The 13,577-nt window shown below is 63.9% G+C and overlaps 4 protein-coding genes across 5 annotated transcripts in view; 1 reads left to right on the top strand and 3 right to left on the bottom strand.

Moving 5' to 3' along the window:
* Window positions 1-79: 79 nt before the first annotated feature.
* On the bottom strand, window positions 80-3,111 carry HOGA1 (4-hydroxy-2-oxoglutarate aldolase 1). Of its 2 annotated transcripts, none has more exons than XM_017839723.1 (7): window positions 2,810-3,111; window positions 2,039-2,167; window positions 1,835-1,962; window positions 1,588-1,722; window positions 1,320-1,431; window positions 1,026-1,159; window positions 80-454 (listed from the first exon to the last, which is right to left on the bottom strand). In XM_017839723.1, the coding sequence occupies exons 1-7, from the start codon at window positions 3,036-3,038 to the stop codon at window positions 305-307; spliced, it is 1,017 nt and encodes a 338-aa protein (XP_017695212.1). In that variant the 5' UTR covers window positions 3,039-3,111; the 3' UTR covers window positions 80-304. The 2 variants fall into 2 exon arrangements, with proteins under 2 accessions (XP_017695212.1, XP_017695219.1); XM_017839730.1 differs by having other exon boundaries at window positions 305-454; window positions 1,320-1,416; window positions 2,810-3,038.
* An 841-nt stretch (window positions 3,112-3,952) lies between these two features.
* Window positions 3,953-6,538, bottom strand: ANKRD2 (ankyrin repeat domain 2). Its single transcript, XM_017804081.1, is given in 10 exon segments — window positions 3,953-4,067; window positions 4,157-4,255; window positions 4,508-4,606; window positions 4,737-4,835; window positions 5,060-5,158; window positions 5,354-5,461; window positions 5,632-5,793; window positions 5,873-5,986; window positions 6,375-6,400; window positions 6,403-6,538. Coding segments are annotated over 10 exon segments (945 nt in total). The 5' UTR covers window positions 6,437-6,538; the 3' UTR covers window positions 3,953-3,962.
* A 1,186-nt stretch (window positions 6,539-7,724) lies between these two features.
* UBTD1 (ubiquitin domain containing 1) lies at window positions 7,725-12,949 on the bottom strand. The gene is made up of 3 exons (XM_017804082.1): window positions 12,880-12,949; window positions 8,788-9,015; window positions 7,725-8,559 (listed from the first exon to the last, which is right to left on the bottom strand). Exons 1-3 carry the CDS (start codon window positions 12,947-12,949, stop codon window positions 8,174-8,176), a joined length of 684 nt encoding a protein of 227 aa, XP_017659571.1. The 3' UTR covers window positions 7,725-8,173.
* Window positions 12,950-13,140: 191 nt separating this feature from the next.
* MMS19 (MMS19 homolog, cytosolic iron-sulfur assembly component) overlaps window positions 13,141-13,577 on the top strand; it is a 15,407-nt gene continuing 14,970 nt past the window's right edge. The window contains exon 1 of the mRNA XM_017804080.1: window positions 13,141-13,247. Within this exon, the coding sequence (XP_017659569.1) occupies window positions 13,145-13,247 (103 nt within the window). The 5' untranslated portion in view covers window positions 13,141-13,144. The remainder of the gene's footprint in view (window positions 13,248-13,577) is intronic.

The following is a 13,577-nucleotide window of genomic DNA, read 5'->3' as shown; positions in this document are numbered from 1 at the left end:
TTGCCAAACGCCTGTGCCATGTCCTTTTTGCCGGGAGCAGGGACGGGGCAGGGGGCTTGTCCAGGCAGGGCTGCAGACACAGAGGGAGGACAGCCATTTTATTCATGGCACAAGGATCCACCCCTTCCCAGGTGAGAACAACAGGCCCCTGGGGGCTGGCAGGGATGCAGGCTGGCCAGGGGTTGCCCCCTTTACCCACTCTGCCCAGCACAGCCATGTCCCAGTGTCCCCACCATGTCCCCCGTTCCTGGGGTCCCTGACTCCTGTGCCTTCCCAGTGTGGGAAGGGGAAGATGGGGGACCTCTTACAACCAGCCATTGGTGCTGAAGATGTTCCTCAGCTCTTCAACCTGGGCAGGGCTCAGTGGGCCCAGGGGTGCACGGCAGGGACCACCGTAGTAGCCAAACCACTCCATGGCCTTCTTCAGCCCCGGAACTCCAAACCGGCGGGTGACCTGTGGGAGAGAGGATGCAGGAGCTTGCTCCCATGGGCCAGCATGCTTTGTGGGCTCTGCTTTGCAGCCCCTGTTCCTTGCTCACCATCGCTCCTGCCCTCCACATGTGGGGCTGCAAGGCTGGGCAGGGTGTGAGGTGACTGCAGCACCCCATGAACTGCCCACCGTGGGATGGGGGTGCAGAGCACAGCTCCACCAGGGAGCAGCCCTGTGGCACGGTGGGCTCATTGCAACAGGGACAGGCCACTCCACAGTGGGCTGGGGGGCCTGGGAAGGAGCACTTCTTCCCCCTATTGTTGCCTATAAATAACCAGCAAGGCTCTCAGAGTGGATCAGGCAGGTCCCCACTGCCAGTGGACATGCAGTTCCTTAACATGGCAGGGCTGGCATTTCCCACCCTGTCACCTCCAGCCTGGCTCAGCTCACTGGCCAGGTGCTGTGCCATCCTGTCACCCTGAACCACTGCTCCACCCCCTGCAGCCCCAGGGACTTCCATCTTTTGCCTCCCCCCTGGCTCTGCCATGGCCTGGTACCCCTTCCCCTCAGCATCCCAGGGATGCTGTCTGCTCACTGCTGTGTTGGGCTCGATGAGACGGTGCTGCAGGTCACGGGCCTCCTGCCACTGGCCCTTACGGCACAGGCGGTCCAGCTGGCACAGGGGGGCCCCCAGGATGTTGGCGAGGGCACAGACACCCCCAGATGCACCTAAAGACACCAGGGCACACTGGCAGCCAGCGTGGCATGCTGTGCCCAGCCAGCACCTCCCAGGCATCACCACCCCTTACCTGCCTCCCCCTGCCCGCATGCCAGTCCCTGCCAGTGTCCCCAGGGCACCACCCTGCCAAGAAGGGGCAGCTGCACCTACCCACAGCATAGCTTGCCAGCAGGAAGCCAGCCGATCCTGCCAGCACCTGGAAATCGTCCTGCCTTGTCTTGTGGACCATCAGCCCCATGCGGGTGATCTGGGGAGAGACATGCTGTGCCCTGGAGCAGGCATCACCCGTCCCCCTTGCCACATGGTTCCTGCCAGCAGCGCTGGGGTCTGGGGAAGGGCTGCAAGTCCCAGCTCCCTCTTTCCAGCTTGGGGCCAGGTTTGGTGGCAGCCAGCCCTAGGAAAGCCCTGCTCCACTCACATCCCCACCGCTGTCCTTGATCCCAATGATGTTGGGGTGCTGAGCCAGGGTGATGACAGCCTCCATGGGCAGGTCCAGGCCGGTGTTGGCAGGGACACTGTAGAGCACCACGGGGATGGGGGATGCATCACCGACCTGCAGGCAGCCAGACAGAGCTCAGCAGCTTGGGTGGGTTGGAGACACGTTGAACATGCTCCCCATGCTGCTGCCCCAGCTGAGTCTGCCACAGGCCCTGGACATGGCTCACCTCCGTGTAGTGATGGACCAGGGCAGCACTGGTCATGGCCCCCCGGTAATAGCAGGGTGTCACAACCAGCGCCACATCAGCCCCCGCCTCTGCCATGCTGACAGTCATCTCAATGGTGGCCTGGGTGGCTGGGGACGAGGCAGAGGGGTGAGGGGTGCTCCGGAGGGGACACATGCCCCCGGCACTGCCCACGCAGGCACTCACATTCACAGCCCGAGCCGGCCAGCAGCAGGCGGTCCCTGGGCAGAGCCCGGCGCACTCTGCTCACCACCTCCAGCCGCTCACGGGGCGCCAGGTAGGGATACTCCCCATTGGAGCCCAGCACCACCAGCCCTGGAACACAAGTGTGGGGAGAGCAGGGCTTGGGCACATGGGGAGAGTGCCAGGACTTCCAGGTAACCCCATCACTCTCACTCCCTTCTTTGCTGCTGGCACCCAATCAGGGCTCTCTCTAGCCCACAGTATGCCCTCTTCTGCCTACATCCCTGCAGCCCCATATCCTCTGGTCAGAAGAGAGGAGACCCCAGGGCACAACCCTGCAACCCCCAGCCTCTTCTGCAGCCCCTGTCCTACCATCCATCCACCCTGGACAATCAACAGATACATATCCCATGAATGTGTGTGAGTGTGCACAGGAGTGCAAGCACACCCATAGGGCACAGGGTAGATGCAAGCCTGCAGCTACAGCTACATGTGGAGGATGTGTGCAAGCCTGCACATGTGTGGAGTGTGCATGCAAGCACACGCTGGCATGCGATGGGGGTATGCAAGGACACACACATGTGCCCGGGCACGTGCCATGCAAAGGGCCCCAGATGGGTCACCTGAGGGGTTGCCAGCTCTGGAGCAAAGTCCAGCTAGAGGCTGAGCACCCTTGGGAAGCTGGCAGGCTGCCTGCACACTGCCACACAGCCTCTATGGTGGGCAGGGATCCGACAGGAACCTGCACAGAGAGGGAGCGCAGGTAACGCTTACCTCGGAAGGGGATGCTGGCATAGCGGGACAGGTTCCCCTCCAGCTGGGCATAGTCCACCTCCTGTATGGGTGAGAAGGGGGTGGCGAGGGGTGGGAAGATGCCCCTGAGGTCGAGTGAGGGCTCTGGTCCCTGGGGAGTGCTGAGCCCCCGGCACTGCCTGGGGGCTGTCCAGTGCAGGGCTGCCAGGGTGGGCCAGAGAGACGAGGCGAGGCGCGTGCTGAATGCCATGATGGTCTGGGTGCTGCCGCTGGCTGTGCTGCCTGCCCCGCCGAGGGCTGTTAATGTTTGACAGGGCACGTGAGAGACCCGCAACCCTGCTGGGCAGATGACATGGGGGGTGGTACCAGGTGAGCTCAGGATGCTCTTCCCCACGCCAGAAGCTGGCTGCAGGACTTCAGCAACCATCCAGGTGAGCCCCAGCCACTCCAGCTGTGCTTTCCTTTCTGCTTGCCAGCCCTGGCAGCCGTCCCTCTGCCTCCTACAGGGCTGGACTGCAGGACCAGGGAGGGACCAGGCATTGCAGGCAATCCAGGGGCTGTGGGCAGGGATCACCTGCCTCAGCTGTTAGTGTAGGGTCTCCTGTAAACAGGTGAGTGGGAGCATTTCTGGGTTGGGAGTAGTGAGCACTGCACTGAGCAGAAAGGTCCCAGCCTGCAAAGGGGTCACGTGTCCCCAGGAATGGCTCCAGTGGGGAAGGCAGGAGGACAAGCAGCCATCCAGCCCCACAGAGTGGCTGCCCAGCAGGGGTACAATTGCTGCTCTCTGGCACGGTCCCAGCTGCCAGCACCACGTGGACTTGAGTTGAGCTGCCCTCCATGAATTTTTCCTCCCTGAGCTTGCCCAGGTGGTACTTCAAAGGACTGTGAGCAACCAGGGTGTCCTGCAGCAAGGATTCCTGCCCTTGAACCACTTGTGTCCTGGCGTCATGGTGTCACCAACACTTGAGTTCCTGTGATAGGAGGCAGGGCTCATCATGCTGCTAGGTAACCTGCTCCTGGGATAACCCAGCTTCCCCAGGCCCATCAACACCAGCACAGGCTGCCCAGCCCCACAGCACTCTGGAGTTGAATGCTGCTCTTTGACGACTTTTATTGACACAGACAAGTCTCATCCCTGGAGCCAAGCCTGATCCTTGGTCCTTTCCTGGTGCCATCATGCAGGGACCTCCATCTCCCCCTGTGGCTGCTCCTTGGTCTCCAGTGCCTGGCGCGTGTCCAGCTGCCACTGCTGCACCAGGTCTGTCGGGGTCTTGCCAGCCTGCAAGAGCAAGCAGAGAGAAGCTGGGGCTGGGGTGGTGCAACACGGTGGGTCAGCAAATGGCCTTGGTGCTAGCCCCCCATGCTCACCTCATTCTTGGCCATCATGTCAGCCCCATGCAGGATCAGCTTTTTGATGATCTTGTAGCGACTGAGCCGTGTAGCATCATGCAGCGCAGTGTCCCCTTCCTGTAAGAGACACAGCCTCACTGGGGATTGTGGTCCAGGGACAAGGATGCCCTGACTGTCTCCAGCTCCCAGCACACCCACCCCCGCACGAGGACAAGGAGAACAGTGCTTGTCCCAGCCCTGGCTGTGGCTGCCACCATCCTGGGGCAGGGATGTGTGTGCCCAGATGTGCCCCACTGTGGGTGCTAGGAGCCTTTGGAGGGGTCAACCAAGGGAGGGGGATCAGTGTTGTTCAGGGGTGCCAGCACTTACCCTGTCTGGGGCATTGATATCCACCCCACAGTGGATGAGGTGCTCCACGATGTCAAGGTGTCCGGTCCGGGTGGCAACATGGAGGGGTGTGCTGAGCAGCTTGAGAGGGGAGGTGGACATCAAGGGGGGGATCATCACCCACTCCTGCTAACTCAGCACAGGGCCAGCCCAGTCGCCCAGGGTATGCCCCTGCCCCCAACCCTGTGACCCCGAGCTCTGCCCTGCTCACCTTGTCCTTCACATTGAGGTCTGCCCCACGATCTTGCAGCAGCTTGACAGCGTCCAGGTGCCCGCCCCGGCAGGCCCAGTGCATGGCAGTGCAGTCCAGCTGGGCACACAGGAGTATGTTATAGCAGGGGACACCCCCATCCCATGTCCATCCCCCACTCCAGCTGGTCCCTGTGCCCAAGCTGAACTTGCAGCTGAACCTCTGTGACAGGGACAGCACTGCCCCATTGCCCCATAGCAGGGACCTCAATCCTACTGTAGTTCCTACTGCACCATGCCCAGAGGCTCAGACATCATGGAGCTGGGCTCAGGATGCAGCCTCACCCGGTCCCTCAAGTCAACTGTGGCCCCACTGTCCAGCAGCTTCTGCAGGATATCCATGTGTCCCTCCAGCGAGGAGCGGTGCAGGGCTGTGCGGTGGAACTGGGGAACAAGGTGCCACATTGTGCACAAGGTGCCACAAGGTGACAGATCCATCCTCCCCTGGCCCAGCTTGGTTGTACCTCCAGCCCTGTCCCAGGGGTCACAGCCCCTGCCCACAGGCATGCCGGGGCATGGTTGTGGGACATGGTGCCAGGGCACAGGCAGAGGGCAGACAGTGGTTGTCAGGGATGCTACCTCATCACACGTGTCAGCGGGGCCACCATCTGCCAGGAACTTCTCGATGACATGCATCTTGCCCTGAACGGCGGCTCGCAGGAAGGTCTCTGGCTCCACAGGACCCACCTGGCAGTGGGACAGGCTCAGGGATGGGGCATCACAGGGGTGCAGGAGAGGAGACAACGTCGGGCGTCCCTGCCCTGCTTCCCCAGGGAGGTCCCTGACTGGCAGGGTGACCTGGGAGTGGCCCGTGGTTGCTCCAGCCCCCTCCCACAGTCTGGGACCCACTGACGTACAATCTCCAGGGGTTCAGGTGGCTGGGGGGGCTCGGGGGTGGCCGCCCGCTCTGCCTGGCGCTGCCGACGCTGCTTGCGGAGTTCAATGAGTCGTTGGATGCTCCCCACATCGATGATCTCTCGCCGCAGATCCACGGAACTCTTCCGCACCCTCTCCTGGCCCTAGTGAGGACATGCAGTGGCCCGTTTGACTTCTCTGTGCCCAGCTACCTCTGGCCCCCCCGCACCCCAACCCCCTCACCTTGATGGCCTCGAGGCCCCAGTTCCTGGGGCCATGGCGTTTCTCCTCCTCCAGCTCAGGTGTGTTCATCCGCTCCACAGCCGGCGGCTCCCATGCACCATTCCCTTTGGGTCTCTGCACAGGCAGTGGGGGCTGCATGGTCCTGGCTGGGCACAGAGCAGCCCCACTGTTTCCATCCCTAGCCTGCCGGTGCATGTGGCTCTGGACACAGCTCCCAGCTCACCACTGAGCTCTACAGGCTGCCTGACAGCCCTTGGGTTTGCACTTGCCCACCCATCCTACTTGGCAAGCTGGGCACCTGCCTGCTGCTCAGCTCTGCCCCATGGGCAAGAGCTGCCAAGTTGGGAACCTGATTTCCCCGAGAGCCCTTGGCCACCTCACTGCATCCCGCAGGATGGCAAGGTCAGTGCCAGCCTCTTCACAACTGAGTCCCTAAGGATGGACACTGCGCAATGGGGTCCCTGCCACAGCCCAGACAGGTCCCCCTGTGGTACGGACCCACCTTCTCCTCTTCCTCCTCCTCTGCTCGATGAGCTCCTTGGCCCGTTCCACATCCAGCTCCATGTCTGCCCACAGCGCACAGTCCCGTGCAGGATGTATCCTTTTCTCCTTGCCACCACAGGCAGGGAGTGCCCGATCCTGGCTCCTGGTGCTGCCGGCAGCTCCACTGGCTGTGGGGCTTTATGCTGCCGGCCCCTCCGTTCCACAGCCCAAAGGCACCAACAGCTGTGGCTGCTCCACATGACTGGGGCAGCTTTGCCATGAGCTCACCCTCCTGCTTTCTGGTGGCCCTGACTCACCTTTCCAGCCCCGCTCTTAAAGAGACCCATTGCCACCCCACGGGTTGCCCAGTACTCCCGTATTTGTAATAGGGAGCTGGGGTACACAGAACTCATGGCAGCCAGTCAAGAGGGGCTCAGCAGAGCAGGGACATGATCCAGGGTCATCCCATAGGCACAATGCCTGTGCAACCCATTCTGGGCATCCAAGAAGCTTCCCATGGTTCCCTTTACCCCATCTCTGTGCAACCAGATGCTGCAGCAGCTACCAGCGTTGCCCAAGGCTTCCTGGCACCTGGGACTGGGGGGGCTACCCACTCCCACAGGAGGCAGTGGTCCTCTCAAGCCTCTCAGCCAGCAGCAGGCAGCATGGGATGCCAGAAGTCATGGCCCCTCTGTGCTGCTTTAGAGGATGACCTCAGGTGTGGAACATTCCGAGCAGCCCTGCCAAGGGTCTCTGTGGCTGTCCGGTCTCCTCTACTGCACGCGGCAGCCTGGCAGCAGGACTGGCCTCACATGGAGCTAACAGGCAGAGCTGGCAGCTATTCCCGGCAGCAGGAACATTGTTCAACCCTTCTGAGCACTCTCCCCTTGTAAGATGAGGCCAGCACTGCCCTGTGCTGGAACAGTTAATGCGCTGGGCACTATCCCCCAACACAGGACCTGGGGGAGGGACAGATGGCAGCATGTCACTGTCACCCTCCTGAGCAGTCCCCAGGGCCACCCTCAGGTGACAAAGGCACTATTTTTACCAGGACAGGCCATGAAGGTGGTCCTGGGATTTTCCCCCTCCATGGACTGTCCCACCTGGCCCCAGGGCAGACACAGGCTTAAACCTCCAGAGGGGAAGCATTGGGAAAGGGAGGTGGTCATCCCACACTGAGAAGCAGCCAGGATGACAGTGGCAGGATGTGCTGGGGAAGGGTCCAGGCAGGCAAAGGGCTGGAGCTGGCAGGACAGGATCAGGGCAGCACTAGGCAGCAGAGCTGGGGTGTCCAGGCTACCCTCAGCCACCCTATGCTTATCCTGACATGAGAGCAGATATAGGACAGGCATGGGGACCTCCTGGCACAGTGGGTGACAGCCCCCTCCAGCCTGTTCCTGAGGCCAGAGAAAGGATGAAAAGGCTTTATTGATAAATACAGACTATGTACAAAGGGGAGACATCTCCACCCAGCCCAGCATCCCACAGGTCTCCAGGCCAGGGGTAGCCAGAGCCCAGTGGGTCACAGCCTCTCCCCACCGGCACAGCCTGGCAGAGGAGCCCCAGCCCCAGAAACATTTGGTCTCGAACCTCCTGCAGAAAACACGGCGCCTGCCCGTGTTCCCAGGCAAGAGGGGCCACTGCAGTGGCAGAGCCCCATGCAAACCTTCCTGGCGGGTCCCCCTGGCAGGGGGCAGCCTCAGGGGGGAGCAGGGGCTGCTCCACCTCCAGCAGGGCTAGAACATAGCATGGGACATCCCCAGAGGTGCCACTGTCCCCCAGCCCCTTCCCCTCTCCCCTCAACCAGTGGGGGGTGGCTCAGTTCCTGGGTGGCAGGGGTTGGTTGACGATCACTTGCACAACAAAATCCTTCTGGATCTTGGTCTCCTGCAGTCGTGTGCGGTCAGTGAGCAGCTTGCCTGAGAAAAACCAGCGCTGCCAGGCCAGGTCAATGCCCTCCTGTGCCTGCAGCTGCTTCTTCAGCTGCCCGATGGTGTCGCCCATGCTGGCGCTGAGCCGCAGGTCCTTGCCGGTGGAGAGCCGTACCTTGAGGGTGAACTCCCGCCGGGTATTGGGCAGGGGCTCAGCCGGCTCCACGGCCTCCTCCTCACTCCGTTCCAGGATCAGGTTGACGGGAGGTGCCAGGCAGTAGACAGGCAGCTGGTACCGGTTGCCCAGCTCATCATAGCACTCCGTCAGGGACCCTGGGGACAGTAGGATGATATGCTGAGGGAGGTCATCCCCATGGACCACCCAAATAGGGACAGGGCCACCCCACGCAGTGTGGCAAAGCCTGCCTTGGCCCCCTTGGCTGGGCTGAGCCATGTGGATGGCAGTTGTGTGTCCCTCTCCACTCCAGCTAGGATCCTCGCGTGCCCAGATATGAGTCACTCAGCACCCACCCCACCCACACCCCCAAGGCTGACCCTCACCGTGGGGCAGGGTGATGCTGGCTCCATCGAGGATAGCCTGGGCCAGGCTGTGGTCATTTGCTTCCACGGCATAGGCAGCTGCCTTCAGGGCATCCCAGATCTCCTTGCGGCCCTCAAAGGCGGGTGCCGTGTCCCAAAACTCGTCCCGCTTGCTGCGCAGCTGCCCATCTGTCATGGGGTAATCGCTCTTCCACTTGGGACACTCCTTCTTCAGGGGCTCATTGCGGCCTGGGGAGGGGGGGGGATACTCAGCCGAGGGACAGGGCTCTCCCTTGGGCCCTGAGCCACCCATTTCCCCATATCCACATATAACTGGGGACCCCTCACACCCCAGCGAGGGTCTGAGGGATCACCCTGCCTGGTGAAGGACAGTCCCCACTGCAGCCGGGCAAACTGGGCTAGAGCTAGCCCTGCCCAAGATCTCACTGGTCCCATAGCAGTTGCTCCCGCAAGTGACACCCTTTGCCCTCAGAAAGGACAAGGGCTCTTGCCCCTATGTTAGGGGGACCAGTTGCTGCCCCATGAGGTGGCCACGGGGCCTCAGGGCCCTTTGAGGCAGAGCAGTATTTATAGCTTGGGGAATTAGCCAGGAAATAAGCTGGTCAGTCGGAATGAGAAGGGGATTACGGAGGCTGAGCTGCAGCAAAGGGGGGTCAGGACTTCACAGTCTCCTCTGCCCACCCCGGGATGACAGGGACCAGCTGCAGGCAAGACAGCAGGCACACAGTGTCCAGGGCATCAGGGGGGCAGAGGGCATGGAAGGTGGAGGGCTGCCAGCCCACAGCTGCCCCAGCAATAGGCTGAACCGAGCTGGTTCCCCACAAAACAGCCCCCAACCATGTTCCCAGAGACCCTCAGCAGCCAGCACTGCTCAGGGATCTGGGCCACTCCCATGCCAGTCCAACACCACCATGCCCTTCCTGCACCGGGCTGTGGCCCCGTGGGAACAGCCCTGTCCCATCGGCCCCACGGCTGGGCCGGATGCATGGTGCAGGAAGGAGCTGTTGTCACTCCCAGCTGAGCTGGGGACAAAGAGTGACAACAGCTCCTTCCTGTCACCCCTCTCCCTGGGGCCAGGCAGCACCCGTCTTGCATGGACAGGGCACAGGGAAAGTGAGGCTCCAGTCACGCAGGAAGGATATCTGTGCCCATACAGTGACTTGCCAGGCAAGGTGATGCCACACATGACAGCCACGGGGGACAGCCGCCACTGCCAGCTGTGGGTTGAGCCATGTTCCCCAGGCAACTGTTCTGGGGCAAGTGTGTGGTGACACAAGGAACTACATGACCTTTTTTTTTTTTGTACCAGCTCTGTCCCACCCCACCCAAGACCACCGGAGCCAGCATAGCATCTTCTTCCCGGTGAGAACCCAGCCCAGAGCTGGACACACATGTGGCATTCACTCCAGAGATCCTCAAGGGGCACAGGAGCTCAGCTACTCCAGGGCTGGGCATTGAGCATCCCTGGCAGGCAGCATCCTGCCCGCATCCCTGGAGCAGCAAGGGCAGCCAGCAGCAGCCAGTGCTGCCGATTCAGCAGTCACGGTGCTGGGCCAGAGGGATTTGCAGCACCACAGGACAGAGCAAGGTCAGAGGCGGCACCTGCCCCAGGAGGGCAGTGTAGAAGTGGCCACAGCCAGCCTGAAGGACATGTCCAGGACCATGTCCCCACTCTGCTGTGGCCACCTGGCTGGGGCACGTGTCCTTACAGCCAGGATTCCCAACCAGTACCATTCCCTCAGCTCTGCTCACAGCAAAGGAAAGAGACTGGCCCAGGGGAGGCAGCAGGATCAGAACCATGGGGTTCAGCCATGGCAGGGAGCAGGGACAGGCTGTGGCTGCCTCGTGTGGACAGGCATGCCCAGCAGCCTTGCCCAGGTAGGCAGGGGCTTAAGCCTCGTCTATTTATTGCTGCCACCCAGTCGGGCCCCACACCTTCTAATCACCTCCTGCTGCTCTATTCCTGGCCCCTTGTGCAACCCTCCACAGCAGCACCACCAGACAGGTCCGTCCGCTCGCTGTGCCCGGACTCGAGCCAACAGGATCTGGCTGGCAGCCTGCCTGCCTCCTGCCCTGTGCCTGCAGCACCATACCCGCAGCTTGGCCCCCATGGTGCCCTGGTGTGCAGATCTCCAAGCAGGAGGCTGTGCCCCAGAGGCTCCCCTGCCCTGGGGCTTGCTCCCTGCCCAGCAGGAGCCCCAGGCAGCCCCAGCCAACAGGTCCTAGAGGAGGCCCTGGAAAACATGCCAGCCAGATGGTACACAACACCGCTTCCAGCAGTGCTGGCTGGTCCCTTCCTGGGCCAGGCAAGGTTGGGATGCTGCACGCCACCAGCATCCCCTGTTCCTGCTGTGGTAAGCTGGCCACCCCAGGGACAACACTGTCACCTGCTGCAGGGAGCCCTCACAGGACCCTTTTGCAGGGGGTCACAGCAAGCCCCAACCATGGCAGGAGCCAGCCAGGCAGACGCGCTGCTTAGCAGCGCCCCTCTGGCAGCAGAGGTGGGTAGGCAGAGGCCCCCTCCACCCGTGGCAGATCCTTGAGTACTGGGACCTGCTGGCCCAGAGCCGTGTCCCTGTACTGCAGGTGAGGGTAGCTGTAGCCTTGCTTCATCCTCCACCACCTGCTGAGCAGCTCCCATGGGCTGGTAGCACCATGAAAGCAATAGCGGGATCCAGCCTGGGCATCGAGGACAGCCCTGCTCTCCCAGGAAGGGACACACTGCAAGAACGCAGCAGCAGCTGCCAGGGGTACCAGGAGGAGACTGTGATTCATCCCAGAAAAGCCTGACAGGGGGCAAGAAGCGGGGATGGAGACACGAGCTCTGCAGACAGTTGTTGCCTGCAACAGGAGGGGAGCACACAGATCCAGATGTTGGGATTTGACCCCACCTCCTGCCACGGCAGCCTTATGAGGCAATGCCCCCACATCCCCCCTGAGCTGAAGGAACAGTCGGTCAGGGACCTCAGGCCTCACTGACACCCACAAGAGGGCACTTGCACCCCTGAGGGCAAAGTGTGCCGGGGTGGGGGGGCTGCAGCTGCATGGGGGGGGGCATCACCCCAACCCACACCAGCTGTACGTCCCCGGGGGCAGGCTGGCACATCTGGAGCCCCGTGCGGTGGGGGCGGCTGCCCACGGGCACAGCCGGGCCCGGCACCCACGGCACTCTGCACGTGCTGCCGGAGCAGCGGGCACCGTCCCACGGGAAAACGCCCTTCCCTCCCGCATCTCAGCTGCGGGCGAGGGCCGGGGCGCCCCATCCCGGGCACACGTTTCCTGCCCCTCCTCTCCCGCCGCCCACCACCGCTCTGCCATAAACACGGTAATTACCGGCTGCGACGGCACCGGCCGGGGAGGCGGCGAGGGGAAGGCGTGATTCATCCCGCCGGCCCACGGCCCCTCCGCCGAAAGTCAGCCCTGCCTGTCAGTTCCCGCGGCCTCCGGGACCCCCCAGGACTGCATCACGGGGAAGCGCCTCGTGGCACCTGGGTATCCGGCTCCGCTAACTCCGGGGGCCGCGGGGCTGCACCAGTGCCCCCGCACCGCCGCTGCTCTCCGGATCGGCGCAGCCGCTCCCTGCCAGCCCCGCACCTCCCGAAGCTCCGGGACAGCCGGGACGGGGTCGCGACCGCCAGCAGCAGCCTAGTGTAGGGGCAGCAGGGGTCCTGGGCAGGCAGGACCGCGCCGTGCCAAGGGACCCTGCCGAGCCCAAACCGGGGACACCAGCCAGCCCGCAGCCTCCCCGGGACACCACCTCACCGGGAGGAGCCGGGAACTGCAAGGGCTGGGCTGGGCTGGACGCGCCGCGCACCCCAGCCCTGACCCCGCAAAGCCTCTGGGACGGAAGCCGAGGTGCCTGCCCGCTCCCGGGGCCGCGCATCGCACTGGGACCCCCGCTGTCCGGGGACCCCCGAAGGCACAAAGAGGCTCCCCGGTTCGGGCGCGGGGGGAGCTGTCCCGTTGCGGACTGCGCCCCTCCGGTGCCCGCTCTCCCCCCCCGCGCCCGCCACCCCCAGGGGCACACGGGACAGCACCCCCTACCAGTGTCCGCGACCGCGGGGGTGCCCGGGCGGGACGGCCCCCGCTCACCTGCTCGCTTGCGGGTGTTGCCGCCGCCGGCGGGCCGCTCCCGGCGCTGCCGCCCCACGCAGCCGCCCATGGCGGGGCCAAGCGGCGGCGCTCGGCATCGGGGCCGCGCCGGCTCCGCGCTGCGCCCGCCCGTGCGCGCGGGGCCCCCTGTGCGCGAGGGGCCGCCCCGCCCCCGGCACACGTGACCGCCGGCACCGCCCCCCCGCGCGTGCGCACGGCGGGACCACGGGGGGTACACCAGGCCGCGGCCCTGCGCGCGGGTGTCATGGCGGCGGCCGGGGCCGGGGCGGGGATGGAGCCGCTCGCCGCCTCCGTCCGGGATTTCGTGGCCGGGCAGCAGGACGGCCGCGCCGCGGAGGTGGCGGCAGGTAGCGGGCGGAGTGCGGCCACAGGGCGGGGCTTGGGCTTGAGCACGGCGGCGGGGCCGGGCTGGGCCTGGGGCGGGCGTAGGTGCGGCCGGGCGGGTCATGTAGAGGTGTGGGGAGAGCTCTGAGGGGAAGCGTGGGGCAGGGCGGGGCGGGGAGGGGTGGGGCGAGGGGGGGCGAGGGGGGGGGGGGGGTAGTGTAGTGGGGAGGGGAGGGGCGAGGGGGGGTGGGGTGTAGTGTAGTGGGGAGGGGAGGAGCGGGTCAGAGCGTGGCCGTGGGTTGGGCTGCTGTGCGGGGCAGGGCACAAGGGAATAGGCTGTGCTGCAGCTGCGA

Source organism: Lepidothrix coronata, unplaced genomic scaffold (genome assembly GCF_001604755.1).
Source record: "Lepidothrix coronata isolate B3197 unplaced genomic scaffold, Lepidothrix_coronata-1.0 Scaffold8, whole genome shotgun sequence".
NCBI classification, from domain to species: Eukaryota; Metazoa; Chordata; class Aves; order Passeriformes; family Pipridae; genus Lepidothrix; species Lepidothrix coronata.
The sequence above is the reverse complement of the archived record's forward strand: the minus strand, read 5'-3'. Positions and strand labels throughout refer to the sequence as shown.

Coding starts and splice junctions, on each gene's coding strand:
- UBTD1 (XM_017804082.1), bottom strand. CDS start 12,949: ATGGGCGGCTGCGTGGGGCGGCAGCGCCGGGAGCGGCCCGCCGGCGGC. Junction 9,016..12,879: donor CAACACCCGCAAGCGAGCAG/GTGAGCGGGGGC, acceptor CCCCCTCCCCAG/GCCGCAATGAGCCCCTGAAG. Junction 8,560..8,787: donor CAGCATCACCCTGCCCCACG/GTGAGGGTCAGC, acceptor TACTGTCCCCAG/GGTCCCTGACGGAGTGCTAT.
- HOGA1 (XM_017839723.1), bottom strand. CDS start 3,038: ATGGCATTCAGCACGCGCCTCGCCTCGTCTCTCTGGCCCACCCTGGCA. Junction 1,160..1,319: donor GCTGGCAAGCTATGCTGTGG/GTAGGTGCAGCT, acceptor TGGTGTCTTTAG/GTGCATCTGGGGGTGTCTGT. Junction 455..1,025: donor TCATCGAGCCCAACACAGCA/GTGAGCAGACAG, acceptor TCTCTCCCACAG/GTCACCCGCCGGTTTGGAGT.